The following is a 22,302-nucleotide window of genomic DNA, read 5'->3' as shown; positions in this document are numbered from 1 at the left end:
ACAGGTTGGGTTCTCTTAATGGGTTTAGGCTTACTTGCTTAAGCACAGCCCAGCTGCTCAGTTAGGTTGCAAAAGCCCAGTTGGGCTTTGTTCTTTTTCAGCTGCTTGGAATCAGCCCAGTTGGGCTTTGATGGCTAAATTTAGCACCAGGCAGCAGGGGTTGCAGCAGACTTGGCCTGGCACCAGCAGGAGCACAAGTTCTAGCAACAATAGTGCAGCACCAGCTCCACAGCAGCAGTTCAGGCTAGCAGGTCTCAGGAGGGGCAGTTCAGCAGCAACTCAGGGGCAGCCTCAGCAGCAAGAGGCTCTCAGGCACAGCAGCAGCTTCACCAGCACTTGCCTTGGCAGCAGCAGCAGCAGACAACAAGGAAGAAAAGCAAAGAAAAAAAAGATAAGCACAACCCAAGCTGGGAGCACTGAACAACAGAAAAAAAAAAGAGTAAGATGAAAGGAATACACTAAATGCAAAATGCTTACACTAAGATGATTACACTAAATGCAAAAACTCCAACTACACGACACCAAGTCCCCGGCAGCGGCGCCAAAAAATTGGTAGGCTCTTAAAGATGTAGAAAATAAGAGTAAAAGAAAGCCTACTTGTTAAACCGCAAGTGCACGGTGTCGGTTGTAGTTTGTGCAAGAACGGGTCGAATCCACAGAGACTTGTGTGTGTAGTTGAAGTTTCCTAAGCTAAGCAGTGACAGTAAGTGACAGTGGCAGTGACAGTTACAATGGCAATGAGCCAAAGGCAGTGAAGTATAGAATGAAGGTACTAGGGTCTTTGAATCTACTTCTTGATCCTAAGCTAAGGAAGCATCTAATCGAATCATGTCTTGTTTCATCTCAGGAAATACTATAATGGGTAATTTATCAACTAATTTTACTAGCATACCCCTAGCATCAGCTGTCTTTCTACAGCACAGCTGATCACAGGTTTACTTGCACAACCAATTAATCTATCAACTCTAAGACATTTGGGCACAATCCTTCTAATGTACTGAATTTTTAACCATTATCACTCACTTACCCCTAGCATCAGCTGTCTTTCTACAGCACAGCTGATCACAGGCTTGCTTGTTCAAATGGCTACTAGCAGTCCTAACTCATTTTTAGCACTACAAGAACAATGACATGATTACTAACTATCTTAACATACAATCAAGAGTTTCATCTAAACCCTAGCACATGAAATTAGAACATGATAAACATAATGAACATTTGAAATTGAAATTAACTGAATTAAGATCTATAATTGAAATTCACAGAACATGGATAATTGAGGGCACTGGCTAGTCCAGGCCTCTGAGGTGGTGCTCTGGCTAATCCAGGCATACTTTCTACAACACACAAGCCTTCTATTTATACCCAAAATTAGGGTTTACAATTTTCCCCCAAATTCAAAACAGGGAAGTTAGGGTTTCTGATTTCTCACCTAATTAGATGGGACAATTGCTCCATCTCTTCGACCCACTCTTCTTCTGCTCTTCCTGCTCCTACCCATGCCTCCAATTTGTGTTATTTCTCAATCTAATTTACCAAACTCACACGCCTAGGGTTTCTGAGAAGAGGCGAGTGAATTAGGTCTCTGAAATTAGAAGGGAATAGGTGATGGATGATGGGGTGATGGGGTTGTTGGTGATTTGAGAGCTCGGTGGTGGTTGAGCGGGGCAGTGGAGGTGATGGTGGTGGCAGAGTTTTTCTCTGCAGACGGAATGGAGAAGATGGAGTCGATGGAAAGAAGGAGGGGAGTGTTTGGCGATGGGTATAGGGTTAGGTTGTTCGAGTGTGAGGCGGGCTCATCAGATTTCGATGTTAGGCGAGTGATAGGCGTTTGATCGATACATCTGAAATGCATCCAACGATAAGATGGAACATAGCCTTCAGCGACCGTCGGATGAAGAGATACAACGAAACTAACGGCGTGAGATGGAGTTAGGTGCTGTAGTGTTGGTCAGGAATTTCAGACTTTGATGCACGAAGAGGAGGCGACCGTTGGATGATGATATGGATCCAATCTGACGGCTACATGAGAAGTGGGTTATGGATTTGGGTTTTGGTTTGGGAGATAAGTTGGGCTTGGGATAATTCTGAGCCCATTTCTTCTTTAAGAACAATTTCTTCCTCCCGGCTTTTCACCACTTTTCTGCTACGCAACTCATCTAGTCTTTATTTACAACCTAGAAATACAAAATTAATTAATAAAAATATTGATTCTTGAAAACAATGAAAATACAGAATATGGGATAAAATTTAGAATTAATGCACAAAAGATGAGTTAAATGCCAAGAAAAATATATAGAAATATGCACTTTTTAGCACTCATCATTAGGCCGATAAAAATTTAACATTACCGAACTTATAAGTGTTTCTTGTCTGTGGTGTCATTGACATTGTGCTATTTCTCGTAGGTTGAATGTGATTCAACACCAATGGAAAATCAACCTTCCCCAGTTGATATTTTGTACGAGGACACATCCCATCACTACATCAATGACTTGGTACTCAAAAGAGTTGGGCTAGACAACATGCACAAAAAGTCATGTGCATATTATTTTTGAATGGGAATGAAACAAAAACTCGCTTGAAATGGTTTGTGAGAGAAGCGGTGATCCCGACAAAATCTACAAGAGGAAGGATTATGTTTATAAGGGAAAGACAAAATAGGAAGAACACAACTTTCTCAAAGAAGATTAATTGCCCATTCAAGCTATCATTTAATCACAACAAAGGTTTGGATGGATGGGTTCTCTACCGGGTTATGGAAGGTCGTCATAACCACCCTCGTCCGGAGCATCTTGAAGGACATTTCATGGCGGCAAAGCTAACTCCTCAAGAAATGGACAAGGTAGAAAAATTGAGGAAAATGAATATTTCACCGGTTCAAATGCTCCAAATACTAAAGGAAGATAATAAGGATAACCACTCATCTTTTTCCACCATTTACAATGCAATTGAGACGATTAAAAGGAATGAATGGAGAGATAGACAAGTGATGCAACAATTGTTTTTCTTGGCCAAAGAGAAAGACTACGCGGTTCAACAGGATGTGGATCGTACGGAGAGATAACACAACTCTTCAGTGCGCATCCGACGAGTGTTCAATTGGCTCAATGCTTTCATGAAGTTCTAATAATGGATTGCACTTATAAGACGAACAAGTACGAGATGCCAGTGTTGAATATTGTTGGGCGTACTTCGATGAAGTCACCGTTTACCGTTGCATTTTGTTTCTTAAGGGACGAGCAAGAACCTAGTTACATTTGGGAACTACAACAAGCTAAGGCAATCTTCTAAGGTGATGATATTCCCGGGGTTATAGTGACCGACAATGAAGTCGCATTGATGAATGCAATAGAGGTAGTGTTCCCTAGACCATAATATGCTTTGTACATTCCATATATGGTGTAATTTGGCCATAGGTGCAAGCCAATAATATGCCCCCCCAAGAAAAAAGGATATGAGGAGGTTAAGAAGCTACCGGAAGATAAACGAGCGGATGCGAACGATCAAGTTGAAAAAGAACACGAACTAAATTAAACTAAATGGGTTGCTTTCAATGGTGAATGAGAGTCGGTGTGTTAGTCTTACTCCCGAATACCCCGATGTTGTATCGTATGTTCTTCGCCAATGGTTGGAACCGCACAAAGAGAGATTTGTTTATGCTTATACCAACCATTATAAACACTTGGGAAATCAAGCAACAAATTTGTTAGAGTCGGCTCACCACCGGTTGAAGAATAATCTCTTTGGATGTGTTGATAATTTTGTAACCGTGTGGAATGCTATGGAAAATTACTTCAAGCGCGACATATATAGAATTAAAGAGAAGTTCCAAAAAAGTCGTATATTCAAAATGACGGGAAAATATGCTAGTTACAAATTGTTCAAGGGAATCCATTACAACGTATCTCCGCAATGTATGAAGTTGTTGATAATAGAAGTCGAGTTGATTGAAAAGTGAGAAACCAAGCTGGATGAGGTGTGTGTTTGTAACATGAAGAAGTCCATGGGACTCCCATGTCGCCATATAATACTCAACTATGAGAATGGCGTAATCCCTTTAAGCGACACTGATCCATTTTGGAAGCATCTAAGTTTTATCCTTCCTCCAAATGGAGAAGAAGCCGGAGAAGAGTTTGGTGACAACGAAATGGGAAGAACCGTAATAGAGATGTATCGAGGAATGAACAAACTCCAAAAACAAATGTTTTAGGATGACATGAGGACAATCATATATCCACAAACTTTGGAGAATGTTCATGAATCGCAAAAAGGAAAAGGGAAAGATAGGCCACGCTCCAAAGAAACAAAAAAGCAACTTAGAGAATATGCGAAGGTGTTGGCTAAGAAGAAGAGTGAGCAAAATGCAACCACTAGAGATCCTTGTGCACATGAGTGGACCAATGAAAAGTACTTGGAGGACTCTAAGAAACGGGGTAGGGGTGTTGCAGAGAAAGGCGAAACAAGTGTACGAGATTTGAAGAAAAAAGGCCCGATGTGTCCATCGCCACCAAGCCAACCAACTCAATTTCCACCTAGTCAACCATCTTCCCAAGACGTGAATCTTAAGGCTCCAATGTCCCCCATCCAACAAAAGCGTCAACCAAGTGATGGTAAACCGACGGATATTAATAAACACTACTTGTGCGAGCTACCTCTATACATTATACGATGTTCCTCCGGATGGTAATTGCGTTTTTCATGATGTCGTACATCAACTAGAGCCTTTCATCGAAGGTGCCAAGCGATATAATGGGTGTGCAATTACTCATGTAAGGCAAAGGTTGTTGTGGAAACTAAAAGAGAATCCGTCCTTTTACAAGACAAAGTTGTACGGGGATGGTAGTATCAACGAGCAATTTGTTAGGTTTCAAAGTCGTCTTCATGGGGGACATCCGATCACAATGGATTATTGGATGAGCATGTCGATATGTGGACACTCAATTTCCGAGGCATTCAATTGTGTGGTTCATTATTTCTCAAAATATGCTAGTTTCACGTTCACCCCAAAAACAACGGTATGTGTCGAGCAACTCAAACGAAGAAGATGTGTGACTGCGTTGATTGACAACAACCACTTTATAGGCCTCAGGTTAGAACCCGATTGTCCATTGCCTCCAATCTCCAAAACCTCTTATTATCCTTCATTTAACCCCGATATAATATTGGGTTGGTGTATTATGTATGAGCATAACATGGAGATGCGGAAAGCTTTGAAGAAGTCGGACGAAATTGTACATAAAGGTCAAATTGCACTTAAGGATGATTAAATGACACTTGTAATGGTACTAAATATGCTTCTGAATCATATACTATTTTTTTTGAAGTGTGGTATTAATTATTGGATTAATTTTAGTATTTTATTGAGTTGACAGATAATAGTTCGGTTAGCATCAGATTACATGACTTTGCCGAACTTTATTTTTTGGCCAACAACTGTTTTTGCAGTACAGTTCGGTAACCTGAAAAAAATCACCAGGTAACCGAACATTTTATTCGGTAACCTAAAAACAATCACCTAGTTGCCGAACTTATTGATTCAAAATCTTAACACTTCAACTGCTGATTTTGAATTTAGTAAACTTTGTTATTTCTTTTCTTTCAATTCTACTCTATATTAGATGTATGTTCTGTTGGATTTAATAAAATAAAATTCTTGGATATTTTTCAACTTCTAAATTTGATTTCACAAACAGAAGTTCGGTTAGGAACTATTACAGGACATTGCCGAAATATTACAGGACATTGCCGAACTATTACAGGACATTTTAGTATTTAAATTACAGAAAACTTAATATCCGAAACGTGTTATGAAAAAGGAGTGAAGGATGCGGAAATGATCTTCATATTTGAAATTCTTTTTTTCCATCTTCGCCATTCATTTTTTGATGTTAAAACGATTTCCTCGAATGTTTCATCCCTAATTAAGTCTATACCTCCTTACAATTCGAAACAAAGCCAAAAATTCAACAACTCTATCTCTGATCTTTCCAAATCGAATGAACAATGCTATACTGTCACGGTTATGAGGGTTCGTTGTGTCGGAGCAGAATTTTTCATGAATTTTCCCCCAATAACTTTGACTCATAATACCTTTCATTCTTCGTTCTTTACCCCTCTTTGGATAATATAGTATGTAGTTTCTGCAAAGAGAAAGATCTTCATCTAAAGTAAATTTTGAACTAGTAGCTGCCATTTTAAAGAGATTTTGAAACAAAATGTTAACTATATGTATCATATATATATACCATTGAGGTGTATAACGGCTATATATTCAAAATAAATATCCGTTACTTGATATTTGTGTCAGATAAAGGACATTTTAATTTCAAAATTAAAAGTTCGGATACGACAAAAAAATTTGCGACCACACCGAACTATATGGTTCGGTTACTAGGTAAAATAAAGATGAAACCGAACTTTTATTTGAAGGCTCAAACACAATGAACATATAAATGGTACACAAAACACTCTAAAACAAACTTTAGTGTGTATATTTTTTATTTCTGCATCAAGAGAATGAGGTTTGTAACTTGTGGACAACTCAAAATTTGAGTCTACAGATAATAGTTCGGCAATGACTAAAAAGTTGCGGGCAAACCGAACTTTAGAGTTCGGTTTTCTTGTTAACTTATGTGGGAACCGAACTTTTATTTGAAGGATCAAACACAATCTGAACATATAAAAGGTACACAAACCACTTTAAAACAAACTTCAGTGTGCAAATATGTGATTTATGCATCAAGAAAATGAGGTTTGAAACTTGTGGAAAACTCAAAATTTGAGTCTACAGAGAATAGTTCGGCAATGACTAAAAAGTTGCGAGAAAACCGAACTTTGGATCGGTTACCTGCTAAACTTTCACAGGATCCCGAACTAGGTGTTCGGTTTTCTGCATAAAATTTCTGACTAACCGAACTTCTCCCTGTAGCAAAAACATTGGAGAGTTGTTGCACTCTACTTGTAAAACAAACATAAAATTAAAAGACAAACCCAATTAAAACAAATATAAAAGTGTTACACATACCAAACTACGAAATTCCTCAACTAATTATTTAAAACACACTAACATACGAAATTAAACCATACGAAATCCATAACTAAGATGTTTTTTGAAACTACTACCATACGAAATCACTTACGACCACTACGACGAGGCATTTTATTTCCTTTTTCACCACGAGTCTTAGGTGGAACTTCCTCATCAGTTGGGGTTTCATCTCCTCCACTGGTTTCTTCCATCGTGGTAATGGCTTCGCGACTTAAACCTTCTCCTTGTTGTCGACCCCTCTTCATCTGCTTAAACCGACTTGCCTCCATCATTCTTTAAGATATAAGCTGCTCCCACTGGCTGTGGTACAAAGTTTGTTCCTTTGGCGACATCGACTCTCCACTACGGATTCTAGTCATCCATTTATTTAACAATTTCGTACTCTTATTCACCTGATTTCAATATTTACCACAAGTAAATATATTTTCAACAATTTGAAACAACTTTAAAGATAAAGAGAAGACACGTACTTACCATATTATCTCATAACTTAATGGATTCTTCACCACAAATTGGCATCTCCTTTTGAGCTCTCTTAGCCTCCCTCTCTTTTTCCTTCGCCTTCGCCTTATCAGCAATAGCTTGTTGTTGTCTATTTATCACAATAGGATGACTAATTTCTTGATAAAACTCCTTATAATATTCTTCATATGCATTTACATCTTATCCACAAGGTACTAAATCACCTAAAAGTAAGTTGTATTTTTTTTGTTCATTCCAATGTCTTATCGTAGGAGTTGGTTCATGTTTTGGCACAAAGTAATTCTCGGTGTTCTTTGTTCCTTGAACCATCAGAGTGAAATTTTCATTCTCCACATCGGGATCCATTTGGACACAAGAAAGTTGTCTTAGTATTCTCCTTGGATTATAAATTGGGTAGCCGTGAAGATGCCAAATTGGTCTGTAGTAAGCCGGGACGGTAGAGTAACCATTCAAATCATCTTCATCTACAGGGACATCATCGGGTACGACGTATGTGTGAAATACCACATCGTTCACCGTTATATCATCCAATTTCTCCCTCAGCGAAGGCAACTGCTCTTCTTTAAACTTCTTTTGTGCGTCCAAAAACAACATTTTCCCAGCTGTAGGTTCGTTATAGGGATAATTTGGAGTTTCTCTAGCCAATCCTAATTTAGGGAAGCGGTCATAAATCCAAACCTATGCGAAAAAACAAAAATATTTACCATATATATGAAAATTGAATTGGAAGAAGAAAATTTTAGCGAATAATTTGCTAATTAACAATGTAGAAGCTCACTTGAATAAGAGTTAGATAACCTCCGATTTGAGTTGTTTTAATCCTCGACCCTTTGCTCATCTCTCCTAAAACAAATGCAAGCACCCCAGTGGATCAAGAGTAGTTGTTCATCTCATCGAGATTCTCCAAAAGTTGTAGATAATGTGCATTTACCTTATTTCCATAAGTGTCGGGGAAAATGACAGTTCCTAACTGATATAACCAATAAGCGGTGACATGGTGCCTAAGCGTCTCCTTGTCAATCACCAGCTTTCCATTTTCACCTTCTGAGATGTCCCTTCAAATGCTTTCTTCAACTTTACCAACTTAAATTTCTTGACCATCTTCTTCAAGGATCCATCTGCCTCTTTGGGATTATACAAATCGCCACGTTTAGGAGACTTCACGGCACGTCTAAACTCATATTGGGCCTTTTTGCATCCCATCATAGACACTTTAGAGCCAATGCTTCAAGAGCTTCATAACACATCGAGGGGTCGTAGCCTTCTCGAAGATTCTAGTAAATAAAAAAATCATTTTTTTTGATGCTTTTTAGGCTGAAATTAGCTGATGTGAATATTCTTATCCACCGATTGTAGCAAGACAAATTTTATGTGATTTTGTAAGGATGAAATCAATTTTTTCAGACACTGTTATAAGCAAAATGTTGGAATTCACTTTAAAATAACTGACGCTGAGTCTTCTTCGTCTACATAAGGAAAACCTCTTTCCCAAGCTAGCATATTTTATCCCAGAGTTGCAATTTTTAGCCACTTCTTGGAAAATTGCATGGGAATCGGTAAAAGACACGTAGCTCGTCAAATCCTTCATTACCGTCTTTCGTGAACGTTGAGTTGAAATTTTTTCTATATTTTGGAGGAGAACCAAAGAGTTTTATTATAAACACACGGGGAAGTGAAAATTGCAGAGATTTAACGTTTTTATTCAAATATATCAAAATGGATATTCAAGAGTTCCGTAAAATTAGAAAAGGTGGACGACCATCATCCACAAACTCCTGATAGTGAGAAAGTGATCTCTCATGATTTGATGCTTGCACTCTGTAACGAGTAATTCATTTAATTTAACCTCGAACGATTCAATAGCCCATGACTTAAACGGGAAAAAACGTTCATACACACGAAGGAATATGGGGTATTGTATAAACGTGCTCGGAGGTTAACTAACAAAGTTAATGCACGAGGTTCAAGAATGCACATGCTAAACTATCTTAGGTAGTGCGTTGATTTTCTTACTTTATAATGTGCTGATTTCCTAAGAGTACGATGCATTTTTTCTTTATGAAAGTATAACACAATTGGTCTTACGCACATCCAGATGCTTTAACAAACGTTCTATTTCGTAAGTAATACTTAGCGATTTCAGATGCTTTTCGTGAACGAAGAAAATCAATCTAAAATCAACCTACGAAGGCATGAACATCCACAGGTTCTTGGTTGACATTCTTATTAAAAAAGACAAGTTTATTTTATGTTTTAATGATAAATTAACATTAACTGATTTCTCGGCTAACAGGATTAAACATTTATAAGATTACCAAATTAACATTATTTAACCTGGAGTAAATGAGCCACAACGAAAATAAAGAATTTTTTAGTTTACTTCTAAATGACCAAATTTTGTCCTTAGCGATATGCTTCAGATAAATAGGACAGGTATCAACTTTGTCGAGTTAATTTACACAAGGTTTTCGTGTACGTAAAAAGTATTTTTGAAGTAATACGGTTGGCTGTTATACTATACTGCTAGATAAAAAATACATCAATACTGTTATACTATACTACTAAATAATTATGGGTGTCACGGTACCTAAAATTAATTATGAGACTGACAATGAGAATATTATGTTTTTTGGACCTGCGCCTAATTTTCCCATGTTCAATTTTACACTAGCCGAAGGGCCAAGGCCCAACACGCACCATCCGATATCACATTTTCAGGAATAAATTTTCTCATCCCCCACAGATAAAACTTCAAGAGTAGTTGGGGTGGAAGAAACTCCTTTATGTTGACATCCTCCTCTAAACTGCCAAAAACATCAACTCCAAATTGAATGTTGTTGTTTTTTCGGTGTTTGTAGCAATTTGTGTATACCTGCAAAGTTAGTTTGGACATTGGATACCAACACAAGTTATATGCCAAACAGAATAAAAACAAGAATGGCTTCATCACAACAGGCCACATTAATAGAAATCTTAAAGAGATTTCCACTTATAATGACACAATGGAATATATCCTGCAAAGTTAGTTTTGTGGGTATTGCCAATCTCAAACAAGTGATGGAAATTGTAGGAAGATACGATAAGATGAAGCAGAAAGATAGAGAGAAGAAGCATAAAATTAAAGAGAGGTTGGATTGGGAGACGACAGATGAAAACAAGCGTTGGTTACTTATCCTTACATTTCCAATTTTACCCTTCTTAGAACCACAAACAAAAGTTCATCATCAAACACACAAGTAATACAAATGCTTCTTTATATTGATTGATCAATATTATCTAAAAAAAATAAAACTAAAACAAGAAAAATAGCCACACTTAGTTGATTAATCTTAATTCTTAATCATAATCATCATCAATCACTAATACTATACCTTAAACTATAATCCATAGCAAAAACTGTGGGTTGCATTTTGGTTTTTTCTCAGCAACCTCTACAGCTTAAGCTTTTACCGCCATTACATTCAAATTCCGCCACCACCATTTCTTCTATTTTCTTTAACTAAATACACAAACTCTACTATACTTTTAAGTACTCTATTGATTTTCACTTTCACTTTCACTTTGTTGTTGTCATCACACACCACAAAAAAAAAACATTCCAAGAACTATGGCCCCCCATCAAAATGGCGCCAAGTTAAAGCTTTGATTTCCAATTAGTTGTTTTTCAAACCCGGAAATTCTTTCCGGTGAACGTCTGTCCGAACTGCCAGTTAGCCGGAACGATGTTCCAAGAAGTCGATGTACGATGATCACTACCTGTTACTCTAAATGAAAGTGATTGGCCTACTAGTACTGAGTTTGACTGCCAGTTCTGTCCCCAGTTTCTACTCAATGTCATCCATCCTGTTCTTGAGCCTTTGACGCTGACACGAACGATATCACCGGCACCGGCGACGTTGGATACTAGAACCAAGTTGAAGTACCTGAATCCATTCAGTGTGAACCTTATTCCTCCCTTCTTTCTACATGGCACACTGCATCAACCAGAACACACCAGGGTTATTTTCGCAATTTTGATAAAATTACAAGGGTACTTGAGATCCAATATATATACCTTTTCCGTAATACATGGGAAACATGTTTTCGAAAACCCGTTACACCAAACAAAAAAACGGTTTTTCAGCTAGAAAATCTTTTGCTTTTCTGACATTTTTAACCTCAGCTTTATACCTCACTCAACAAGTTGACCGTACACTCCTATGGGTATAAATGTCATTTGGAAGGAGTGGCCAGTGGGCGGTTAACTTTACGTGCTTGGACAGTTGAAGAATATCTGACACTACAACGACGGACACAACAGTAAAAAACAGAACTAGTACCAGCTGCCGGAAAGTGAACTTACCGGCGATAAGCAACAGGAACAATCCCGGCACGGTACTGAGCAATCTTCAAGAACATAGGCATAGCAAGATCAAAGTGAGGGCGAGGAGGGTTACACCAACCACCATTATCACTAGGTTGTGCGAAATTCGGCGGACAGAAATTAGTTGCAGTGATCAGAATCGACGGACTGCCGGAATGACACCATTGTGGATCGTTAGCACATTTGAGCTCAAAACATGAACCACAACTTAATCCATTGTTGAATAATGCTGTACTTAGTGCCGCTGTGTTTACTCCATAACCTTGGCTGTACAGATTTCCATACCCACAAGCACCACCTGTTGAAAAACCAAAAAAACATGCAAAAGTTAGAAATTGAAGCTTTAGATTATGAGATTGAGTGATTTCAGTACATACCCATGGTGCCAGAAGCATCACTGCCGCCGTAGAAAGTAGCATGAGCAGATTGCCAGCCGCCACCTTGATAAACACCAGGGATTCTTGCATCAACCTTGAGAGAAAGTAAGGACACTAGAGAAAGAACACAAAGAAGTGAAATTTTATCCATTTCCTCTCTCTCTGGAAAAGAACAACCGGAATGGTGGTGGTGGTGGTGGTGGTGGTTGGTGAGCAGAGAGAAAGGAGTGTGTGAAGAAGGAAGTGTTGTGAAGAAATGGTTTGGGGGAAAAGGGAAGGAAGGTGTTAGACTATTTATTGAGCCCACAAGGGGTATCAGTTGGGAATTTATTGCTCTTACCTAACCATAAAGTTTTTTACCATATTTGTGACTTTTTACTGCTTTTCTCAACCTACTTTTTACTGTTACAAGTTGTACCAAAGCAAAACAAAATAAAAAGGTTTGGAAATTCCAATTAGAAGCAAAAAAATCCACACAATAATGTGGTTCCATTTTTGAGATTAGAAATTTTGAAATTTCTCTTTTAAGCTTCATTCGCTCCGCAAATCATGTCATGATCCCCACTACCCACCACTAGTATGAAGAAAGGGGGTGTCCGCTTTTAGTGTTTTCTCAAGTTTAGCTTCTTCATTTGGTGCTATGTTCCCACTTACCTAAGCCTTGGATCCTCCCTACCGTACATGCAGCTGTAAAACTTGCACTCTTGTCTCCAAAAATTGTCCAAGCTTTGGATGCTCAAATGTGCAGCTGTAACTTGATGAATATTGAATAGGGCCACACGGTGAAGTTACGGCTCATGATTAACGGTGGAGCCAGGATTGAAGGTAACAAATTTTACACTCTTTGTCTCCGAAAAAACTCTTCTCCAAAAATTATCTAAGGTGTGAATAGAGCAACATGCAATACATGGTAAAGTTATGGCTCATGATTAAAAGCAGAGTCAGGATTGAAGGTAACAGGGGTAATAGTGTAATACTCCAATATACGGGAAAAACATGAAAATAAAATAAAATAGAACCAGTTTTAGGGAGTTTTGTACACAAATATCTACATTGGCTATGCCCTTGCCCATGATGGCATGCCATAGACACCACACAATTTCTTTAAAAAAAACTGTCCAAAATTTATTAACAGAAGAGAAGATTTATTAAAAAAAAACTGTCCAAAATTTATTAACAGAAGAAAAGATTTCAGTCACACCTTGTAAAGTGTTTCATACTTTGGTTTTCTTATTATAATTTCTTGCAGCAATTTGACTTTACAGAAGCAGTCATATTTAAACAAAAGTCTTGAAAGATTTATCAAAAACAACTATTGTCTAATGTACAATTTGGAGAGCAGCTACACCTAAAAATGTGATGAAATTAGAGACTTTTAACTTGGCAGCATCAAAGAAATAATCTTATCTATATACATAACTGTGATTCAACACCTAACCTTGTGTTCAACTTCAAACCATGGAAAAAAATGTCAAAAGATGCAATGACCAAAGGAGGGTCTTTTAAAGAAAATCTAGCCTGCCAATACATTTCACATGTGTCTATCTAGAGGATTGTGGCTGGTTTCAGGACCTTCAAATCTCACTTTAACAACACTTCTCCCACATTTATTTATTATTCGTCCGTCTCAGAAAAAGTGATACTTATACTTTCCAATTTGGTCTATTTTCAGGTAAAACTGAGATAACGAAAGTATCATTTTTCCTAAAACAGAGGTATAATATGGTCGAAGACCGGAGAATTTTCTAGCCTACCAGTACATTTCACATGCGTCTATCTAGAGGATTATGGCTGTGGCTTTAGGACCTTGAAACTCACTTTAAGAACTCTTGTTTCACATTTGTTTATTGTAGGATTAAGACCTCCACAATCTAAAAGGACTTGCAATGAGGTTTCTTGGGGATGTAATAAATTCCACATGAGGATTTAGATTATTAGTCAGGACTTGGGATCCATAGGTCTTGTGTTGTGTGTGTGAAAATTCTTGTTTCTGTGTACTGTACATTCAACAAAGGGATGAGAATTTAAGGAGGGAGGATTTCATGTGTCCTGGGAATAGCAAGCAACCATACATGGTGAAAGGAGATATAGTAAATGGCCCCATGTGACACAATCTTTTTTCTTAAAGGGACAAGACAATTCCCCATTGTGAAGCTAAGTTCATCTTGACCAGCCAATTTTTGTGGATGAACACCCCCCACATGGACCCATACGGATATTCAATTGTTCGTCTGGACGAAGTGTTAATCCATGACATTCACAGTTCAGATAATAATAGTACCTCAAACGAAAAAATCAAGATTTTTTTTTTGAAAATGCGGTGCCATGCGCCTATTGCACTTTTTACCTTTTGCTAAATCCATTTTAAACAAAAACAGAGACCCAATGTGTTGTTTTTGTTTTACTAAGAATTCTAAAGGTAACAAGTACAACCCCTGTAGTACTAGTAAATGGAAAATAGTAGATAATTCAAAGAAATCTCTTGAAACTATCGAAGATTTGAAGCCCATATCATTCTTTACTTTTTTCACCGATATTCTGATACCATTTCTTTATATATTGTATGTCTAATTGTCTACTACATGTTTCATGTGATCCCATGCTCACTAACACAAAGAAAGACAGTTTCATTACTTAATAGTTAGTACTAATGGAGTAGTTTAACACACCTAAACATGCTTGGTTTCTTTTATACTCCCCATAGCTCATTGACTAGATTTACACTACATTTTGTGGTTTTTTCAATGGCTTCAAAATGTGACCATCGCCATGTCGGTTTAGACAGTGGTAAAGTCGTTGGATGATGATACAAATACCTGAATCCAAGCCCGTCAACACCATATTCTTTACCAATCAAGAAAAGAAAAAAGAAGTATCTGATAGTGGTATATCATTCTCGTCGAAAATCAGATTTTCAACTAGTCAAGGTGCCAAAATAGGCACCAAAATACACATAGTGATGCTCATTTTCAACAAGTAATAACCAAGACCACTACAAAATTATAAACCAAAAATTAGGATAAAGTTGCTTAGCCAAATATCCTTATCAATAACTTGGGACCATTTTTTTTTTTATTTTTTTTTTATTTTCTCTTTTTGATATGGACCCCTGGAATCCTAACTTTCAGTCTTACTCAATCCCTCCCTAGCCATTACAACAAAAGGGAGGTTGTAGTTTCTTAAGCACGCAACACAATTGTGTCATCAACTTTTTGCACCTATTAAGCCAACATCATCTCTGTCTACACAGACTCTATACGCTTAGGTATAGAAGAAGGTCCACATCCTTTTTATCTGGAATGGTTAGTACTACTCAAAAGCTTTAATAATTTATGATTCCTTGTTCTAGAGGTGTGTTTTGATTATCATTTCTCCAAAGGCACATTCTCCCTTCTGCAATAACTAACTAATGGTCCAACAGGACAGTTGAACTTCAACCACAACAACCAACATAACTGCTTTACATTTTACTCTAAAGTCCGAAGAAAGAGTAAAAAAAAAAAACAAGACAAGAAACTGCTAAATTCTGAATAAAAACTTGAGAGCAAAGCAAAGGTGCAAACATGCATGACCCATTGTACCAAACCTTATTTATTTGCATCTCAGAATCGGAAACCCTAATGATGATGTATTGGTCAGAGTAGCCTTAGAAATGTTGCATCCACTCAATGAGATGTGAAGAAGCACTTGATGAGTTTTCTCTATTACCGTTTCCACTGTAGTTTTTACAGTTATCTGGTACCTGGGACTAAAAAGTTGGTTTTGAACTGTAATTATTACTTGTTGACATATTGGAAAGTAAGAGCCTAATAGATATACATGGAAACACCCTAGTAATGTCCCTGACATGATAACATTACCTGGATACATATTATACAGCTAACTTTAAAGAAGGAAAATCAATTGACAGATCATAAGAAAGGCTTGAATTGGCATGCGATCTTACATAAGTAGACATATGTCGGGTCAGCCTGGAAAAAGAAGTCAGAGATCTTTCATGTCGCTCCGGGATTATAGCAAAGTGTAGTCCAGGTACTTGCACCTGCAGCATCACATTTCAGTGCTGCCAATACTGTAGACTATAATTGAGGTTCCTCGGCAACTGACAAAAAAGAAAAAGAAAACATAATTTAGTGATTATATTCAGACTTTGGAGCTTTCTTTTGCAGGGTTTATCCAAAAGAAAAAAAGAGACATTATCTGTCAGTTCAAATCATCGTGGGCAGTCATGCATGAGTTTAAAAACGAAACTGTTTGTCTAGCACAGACTACGCACGAACTAATCTATAGAGATGAGGATATTTCTCTTACCCATTTCGAATGAGCAGTTTGGGAAGACGTACACCAGTCTAATGTTGAAGTTGAGAACAAGGGATACAATTTTCTAAGACATTTGAGGTACTTCAATAACGGAGAAGACATCGTCACGTGGATGGGCTTCTTCTACCCTAACTTCTATTTCATCTCCTATTTGTTTCCCAATTGACACAACTGCAGAAGCTTGCATCCCAACCTGTACAGTTTGAAGATTGTTCATACCTTTAGTCATACAGCAGTAGCAGGTTTCTCAAGAAGAAATTAGAAGCAGGCAGAACCATAATATGTGCCTTTTCGAAAGGAAAGAAAATCTTTACCTCAACCAAAAGTAAACCTGCAATCCGGTCTTTAATAAACTTAAGAATTAAAGCACGGAACTTCTTTTGCTTGGGCTGCCTTCTCATATATTCTACCAACCAATACCTTAGACTGCTGTTCTGGAGTCTTCTTGCTACTTTTATATGCATGTTAATCAGTGATGCCATCCCTTCCAACTGACCAGCAGAAAAAGGAAGAGGATCTTCTCTAAGGAAGGCTTTAATCTGCAATGCAAACCTTGAATGGTTAAAATAGATAGACAGCCAGAGGGAGAAAGGGAGTTAGTGAATGTCTTAAACATTAGAAAAGCCGTGAAACAGTATTTCTAAAGTACAGTTATTAGTAAGTTATACATATTAAAACTTATGATCGGGTCAAAGGATAAAAATGTGATCATAAGTCATAACCTTACCTCGATAAGCACTAAACAAAACAGTTGTTGGCACAAGCTTAACATGGTATTATTATCACATTTCGCACATTACCTATCATTTCAATCTGAATAAGAGAAACACACCTGGTAATGAGCAAGAAGATCCATATATCTGCGTATGGGAGATGTAAACTGCACATAACCAGGAACGCCCAAGATTCCATGACGTGCAGGCTTCCTGAATTCCATTTCTGCTGCACGCATGCATTTGATTAAAGCAACACTTCTAACAGGTCCTTCCGGAAGATGATCAAATGCTGATGTATCGATGTTTGATTGAGGTTGCCCTCTGTAGGGCAAAGGAATGTTATTCAAAGAACCAAAAGTAGCTACAGCCTCCCCACACATTATCATGATTTCAGAGACCAGTCGCATAGCAGGGTCGGCTTGATTTTCGACATAGAGATTGATTATAGGTTCCGGGTCATCTGGATTAACCACCTTGATCCGTGGTTCTATTGAGCAGGTGTCTATTGCACCCTGAGGGGGAAAAAGGAAATAAATTTCATGTAACTTTCAACAAAGACAGAGAGATTCATAGGTTCAGTTATCAACTTTACAGAAATTGTCCAAGGTAATTGAAATAAGTCTGATTACATAAGATAAGGAAAATATCACAAGTTAAGCCTAACCTGCTCGCGACGCCATTGCAGTCGAAGAGATGCAACCTCAGACAACAGCTTAAGTTCAGACTCCTCTTCAAGGTTTAAGTGAAGCAACTCAGTTGCACTCTCATACGTCAACATATAGGTAGGTTTGATAACACTATTCTCTATGTTGAACTCTGCAATACTATGATACCCCGACAGATATGTGTTAGACTGATAGTAACAGTATATATCTGAGGAATATGTAACTCCTTAAAGATAAAAAAGACGGCAATCATAGTTTAAACATACCTGCCGTCATGGCGCAGTATTACAGATACTGTGACTGCACTGCAACGCTCTCCCTGCTTCAAGCTCATACCTTCCATTGCAAGTTTCTCAGGAAACATAGGAATAGTGGCAGTGGGCAAGAAAATGGACGTGGCTCTTCTCAATGCCTCTCTACACACCTCAAAAGCAGCTGTTATTGACTAAACGTAGAAATATTGACTTCAGTTTATCGGAAGCTAAATAGCATCACTCTTTTGCTTAGTTAATTACCTGTCAACCTTGCTCCCTGGCTGAATGAATCTAGTTGCATCAGCAACATGTATCCAAACTTGAATGCGACCATCCTGAAGCCTTCTTGCACTTAAGGCATCATCAAGCTGCAATTTTCAAGAGAAAATAGAAGTTAAAAAGACAGGTCAAAGACTAAACGAATATGACAGGGAGGAGATAACTGAGATAGTCTGAGCAGCATATATTTTCCATGAAATTCAACAATCTCTACCTCGTCAGCTTCATCAACATCAATAGCATAAACCTTCAAGTGGGTCAGATCTATTCTGTCGGTCTGAAATAGATGCCAATCACCAAAAGGTGGTGGGTATCAATGAAACAATCAACAAATAAAAGGGAAAAAAATTCATTTCGAGTTTGGAACAAAACAAAAAGGGATACAATTTAATCACAATGGAGAAAGACGGACCTCATCAGGATCAGCAGAGTTGGATAAAAGGTCTTCAGCAGAAGAAATTATATCATCGGAGTACTTTGTACGGACGTTGAGTTTCAAGAGATCTAGATCGATGTGAACAGGGAAATACCCAATAGAAATGAGAAGCTTTAATGCAGATGATGACAGCTTAGGCAACCCCATTGCTTTGAGAATCTACAAAAACAGCATATGAACAAGGCAATCAGAAACAAAATGGAAATCTAAACAAAAGTACCTCCTACAACCTTAAAGTAACTTACATAACCAAATAATACATTGCCATATATACACGTAAGCCATAAAATTACCGTCCCAGCTATCTTCTTCTGATCATCATTTTTGCACGCATCAATAGCACAAGCCTCGAGAGCCTCAATCTTCTGGCGGTTTTTCTCTTCTAATGTCCATGACTCTTTGTGTGGTTTAGAAGAGCTGGGCATAGCCTTAGCAGATTTAAGTAGCTGTGCAAACTCCTGAAGTTCCTTTTCTGCAGCCTCCTTCACTTCCTTCCTGCGTAGAAGTTCTTCGACCTACTTTCCACACAAAATTATAAGGTAACTCATTTTAGAAACCTTCAGTTGAATTACCAAAACAGATAATAACAAGATGATTGTATGAGGTACCTGTTCACCAGAACGTGGACCATAAACAGAACGATATCCCTTGACCTCCACCACGCTGAAGTAAATTTCATCTTTCGATAGCAAAACATGTGCTGAATAGCTGTCCAGAGGCTCCTCACTACCATAAATAATCTGTGATTTGAGCGTAAAATTCATCAAAGGCGCACCAAGACAAACTTACAATCCTATGCAAATTTTTACCTCTGCCATTTCTTCAGCTGTGACAGACTTTTGCTTCTCAAGAAGCTCCATCCAAGCATACTCAAGCAATGTCGGATCCTACTTCATACAAAAAATGTCAAAACCCAATCAACAAATGCACAACCTCTTACACTACGAACTTCATCTACTGCATATGTAACCTACCAAATTACTGTCAGCTTTTTGAATGAATCTTGATATCTCCTCGTAGTTGAAATTTTCAACCCCAGGGATGATATATGTAACTTGCTGCGGCTTAATAGAAGACGTAACCCCATTCTATTCACACAATTCCAAATGTAATGCACAATCAGAAACAATAAAAAGAAACAAAGCAGATTGCAACCTGTTCAGCAAGCCATCATTAGTTGTTTCTACACGAACCTGGTCTGTCACCATCCAATTCTTCTTTCCATCTGGTTTCTGAGCAACTGCTAGTAACAACCTTTCAGAATCTTTCCGAAACTCTAGTAATAACCCTTTCTGCAACGGCCGCTGCTTTCCAATCTTATCTAAAAGTAACTCCCCACTAGCAATCCCCACCCTGCATAGTTCCACCTACTCATTAGATACAAAATTACACAGAAAACATATCCATAACTTGAAAACTCCCCACCACCACCAACATCCACCACCCACTAGCAAAACCCAGTCTGCATAGTTTTCAATTAGAATTACTAGAGTTTGAACTAAGAATAGAATCTATAACTAAAAGAAATTTATAACTTGAAAACTCCCACCACCGCCACCACCATCACCATCCACCCCATCAGCACCACCCACAACTCCGACTACAATCCACCATTCACCACCTCCACCACCCACAATCCCCCAACACCTCCGCCCGCCGCCGTCCACCACCCACCACCGCCGTCAAATTCAGAAAATCAAATTTTCCAAATTAAATTAAAGGGGGTCGAATTTCACTTACTTGGTTGCAGCACGAATTCGTTTCCTAGCTCGAATTTCTTCAAGTTCTTCCAGAACACTATCCATAAGAGTATGAACAGAACAACTCTTATAAACTCCATGACTAATTAGTAACTCCCTAGAACGGAATACAGGAAATCGAAAACGAAACCCTAAATTCTTATTAGGGTTTTGGTGGTGGTAATGGTTGTGTGGAGAGAAATGATATAAACGACATCGAAGTGTTGAAGATGAAGAAGAACGAGATGTTGAACAAGTATTTATTGCTCGAACAGCCATACTCATTTGTAAATTGGTAATAAACCCTAGGAATTTACAGCCATTTCATTGAAGAAGAAGAAGATTAAACCCTAGAAAATGTAAAGGGGACGAAGTGAACTATTATCCCTCCCTCCAATAGTAACGGTTCTGTTTCGTTTTGGTGTTGATAAGCTGTGAGCTACTACTCGAAGTAAATATCTTGAGGTAGTCTTACACCTGGTTTACACTCTTCAGATTTTGGGCACCCTGGAAGTCTGAATCTGACTCCACATCGGGTTCATCGCTCTGCGTGTTTGGATACCAGAAATGAAAGTGTTTCTAATTTTCCAAAAACAGAGTTCATAAGTAGAACTAGAATCTGACTCCACATCGGGTTCATCGCTCTGCGTGTTTGGATACCAGAAATGAAAGTGTTTCTAATTTTCCAAAAACAGAGTTCATAAGTAGAACTATTTTCCTCCGTAAAAAGTTAACTTTTTGATCCGTAGATGTTGTCAAAAAATAACTTCTGCTTACGCATCCGAACGCGCTTAAATTCAAATGAGTTTATAGTTATCTAATAATTTTTGAATCATATATGATAAGTCCAATTTGGATACAATGAGCCGCATGAGCTGGATTTAGACGAGCCAATTGAGTTAGACTAAAACAAACAACTAATTATAGATGTTGAAGTACCGTATGAATCTTTAGATCACATGATGGATTTTAAGTCATTGTGGCCTTCCTATGCAAATTTTAAATCACGAGGCTGATTATTAACCAACGAGATGAACATTTTGATGTGGTCTTACACCTGGTTTACACTCTTTAAATTTTTGGCATCCTCGAAATCTGAATCTGATTCGGCGGAGTTAGGTTCATCCTTATATTCAAACAAGTTTTTAATAATTTTTGAATCATATTTACTTAGTCTGTTTTAGATAAATAAGTAAGATGGGTCAGAGATTCAGACAAGCCAATTGGATTGGACTAAAACAAACAACTCGTTACAGGTGAAATAAATTTTTGGTCACGTGTGCATTTTGGGCTGCAAAGGTTGTCACGAAGACCATAGAAAATGGAACGGGGAAAAAAGAAGTGAACTACTCTCCTTCCACTAGTAGTGGTTCTGTTTGATAAGTTATGTATTACATGAAGTAAATATCCCGCCGTCAGTGGCCAGAGATTGACGAATTCTGGTTTTCGCCCCCTAAATTTTTTTCCAAACTACATAAATAACCTTAATTTTATCCTTTATTTAAAACTTAGTCCACCAAATTTTGGCATGTAGTCGTCTTTTCTATAAAAAAATTTGTAGCCTCTGTATATCGTATTTTCTGCCTCCGCCGCCCCCACGGTTTGAGGTATTCTTGCAC

The 22,302-nt window shown here is 37.9% G+C and overlaps 2 protein-coding genes across 4 annotated transcripts; both read right to left on the bottom strand.

The window, feature by feature from the left end:
* Positions 1 to 10,771: 10,771 nt before the first annotated feature.
* LOC113344982 (expansin-A4) lies at positions 10,772 to 12,531 on the bottom strand. Its single transcript, XM_026588846.1, has 3 exons — positions 12,275 to 12,531; positions 11,877 to 12,195; positions 10,772 to 11,508 (listed from the first exon to the last, which is right to left on the bottom strand). Exons 1-3 carry the CDS (start codon positions 12,423 to 12,425, stop codon positions 11,199 to 11,201), a joined length of 780 nt encoding a protein of 259 aa, XP_026444631.1. The 5' UTR covers positions 12,426 to 12,531; the 3' UTR covers positions 10,772 to 11,198.
* Positions 12,532 to 15,636: 3,105 nt separating this feature from the next.
* On the bottom strand, positions 15,637 to 21,097 carry LOC113345039 (ribonuclease II, chloroplastic/mitochondrial-like). 3 transcript variants are annotated; one of them, XM_026588901.1, is made up of 16 exons: positions 20,685 to 20,968; positions 20,138 to 20,297; positions 19,919 to 20,032; positions 19,754 to 19,831; positions 19,553 to 19,684; positions 19,238 to 19,459; positions 18,921 to 19,103; positions 18,723 to 18,785; positions 18,491 to 18,597; positions 18,242 to 18,391; positions 17,975 to 18,134; positions 17,427 to 17,822; positions 16,909 to 17,133; positions 16,586 to 16,787; positions 16,221 to 16,376; positions 15,637 to 16,022 (listed from the first exon to the last, which is right to left on the bottom strand). In XM_026588901.1, exons 1-14 carry the CDS (start codon positions 20,966 to 20,968, stop codon positions 16,659 to 16,661), a joined length of 2,403 nt encoding a protein of 800 aa, XP_026444686.1. In that variant the 3' UTR covers positions 15,637 to 16,022; positions 16,221 to 16,376; positions 16,586 to 16,658. The 3 variants fall into 3 exon arrangements, with proteins under 3 accessions (XP_026444686.1, XP_026444687.1, XP_026444688.1); XM_026588902.1 differs by having other exon boundaries at positions 15,951 to 16,376; positions 20,685 to 21,097; XM_026588903.1 differs by lacking the exon at positions 20,685 to 20,968 and having other exon boundaries at positions 15,951 to 16,376; positions 19,553 to 19,670; positions 20,138 to 20,280.
* Positions 21,098 to 22,302: the final 1,205 nt, after the last annotated feature.

The sequence above is a fragment of the Papaver somniferum genome, unplaced genomic scaffold (genome assembly GCF_003573695.1).
Source record: "Papaver somniferum cultivar HN1 unplaced genomic scaffold, ASM357369v1 unplaced-scaffold_80, whole genome shotgun sequence".
NCBI classification, from domain to species: domain Eukaryota; kingdom Viridiplantae; phylum Streptophyta; class Magnoliopsida; order Ranunculales; family Papaveraceae; genus Papaver; species Papaver somniferum.
Note: the sequence above shows the minus strand (reverse complement) of the source record. Positions and strands in the feature narration are given on the sequence as shown.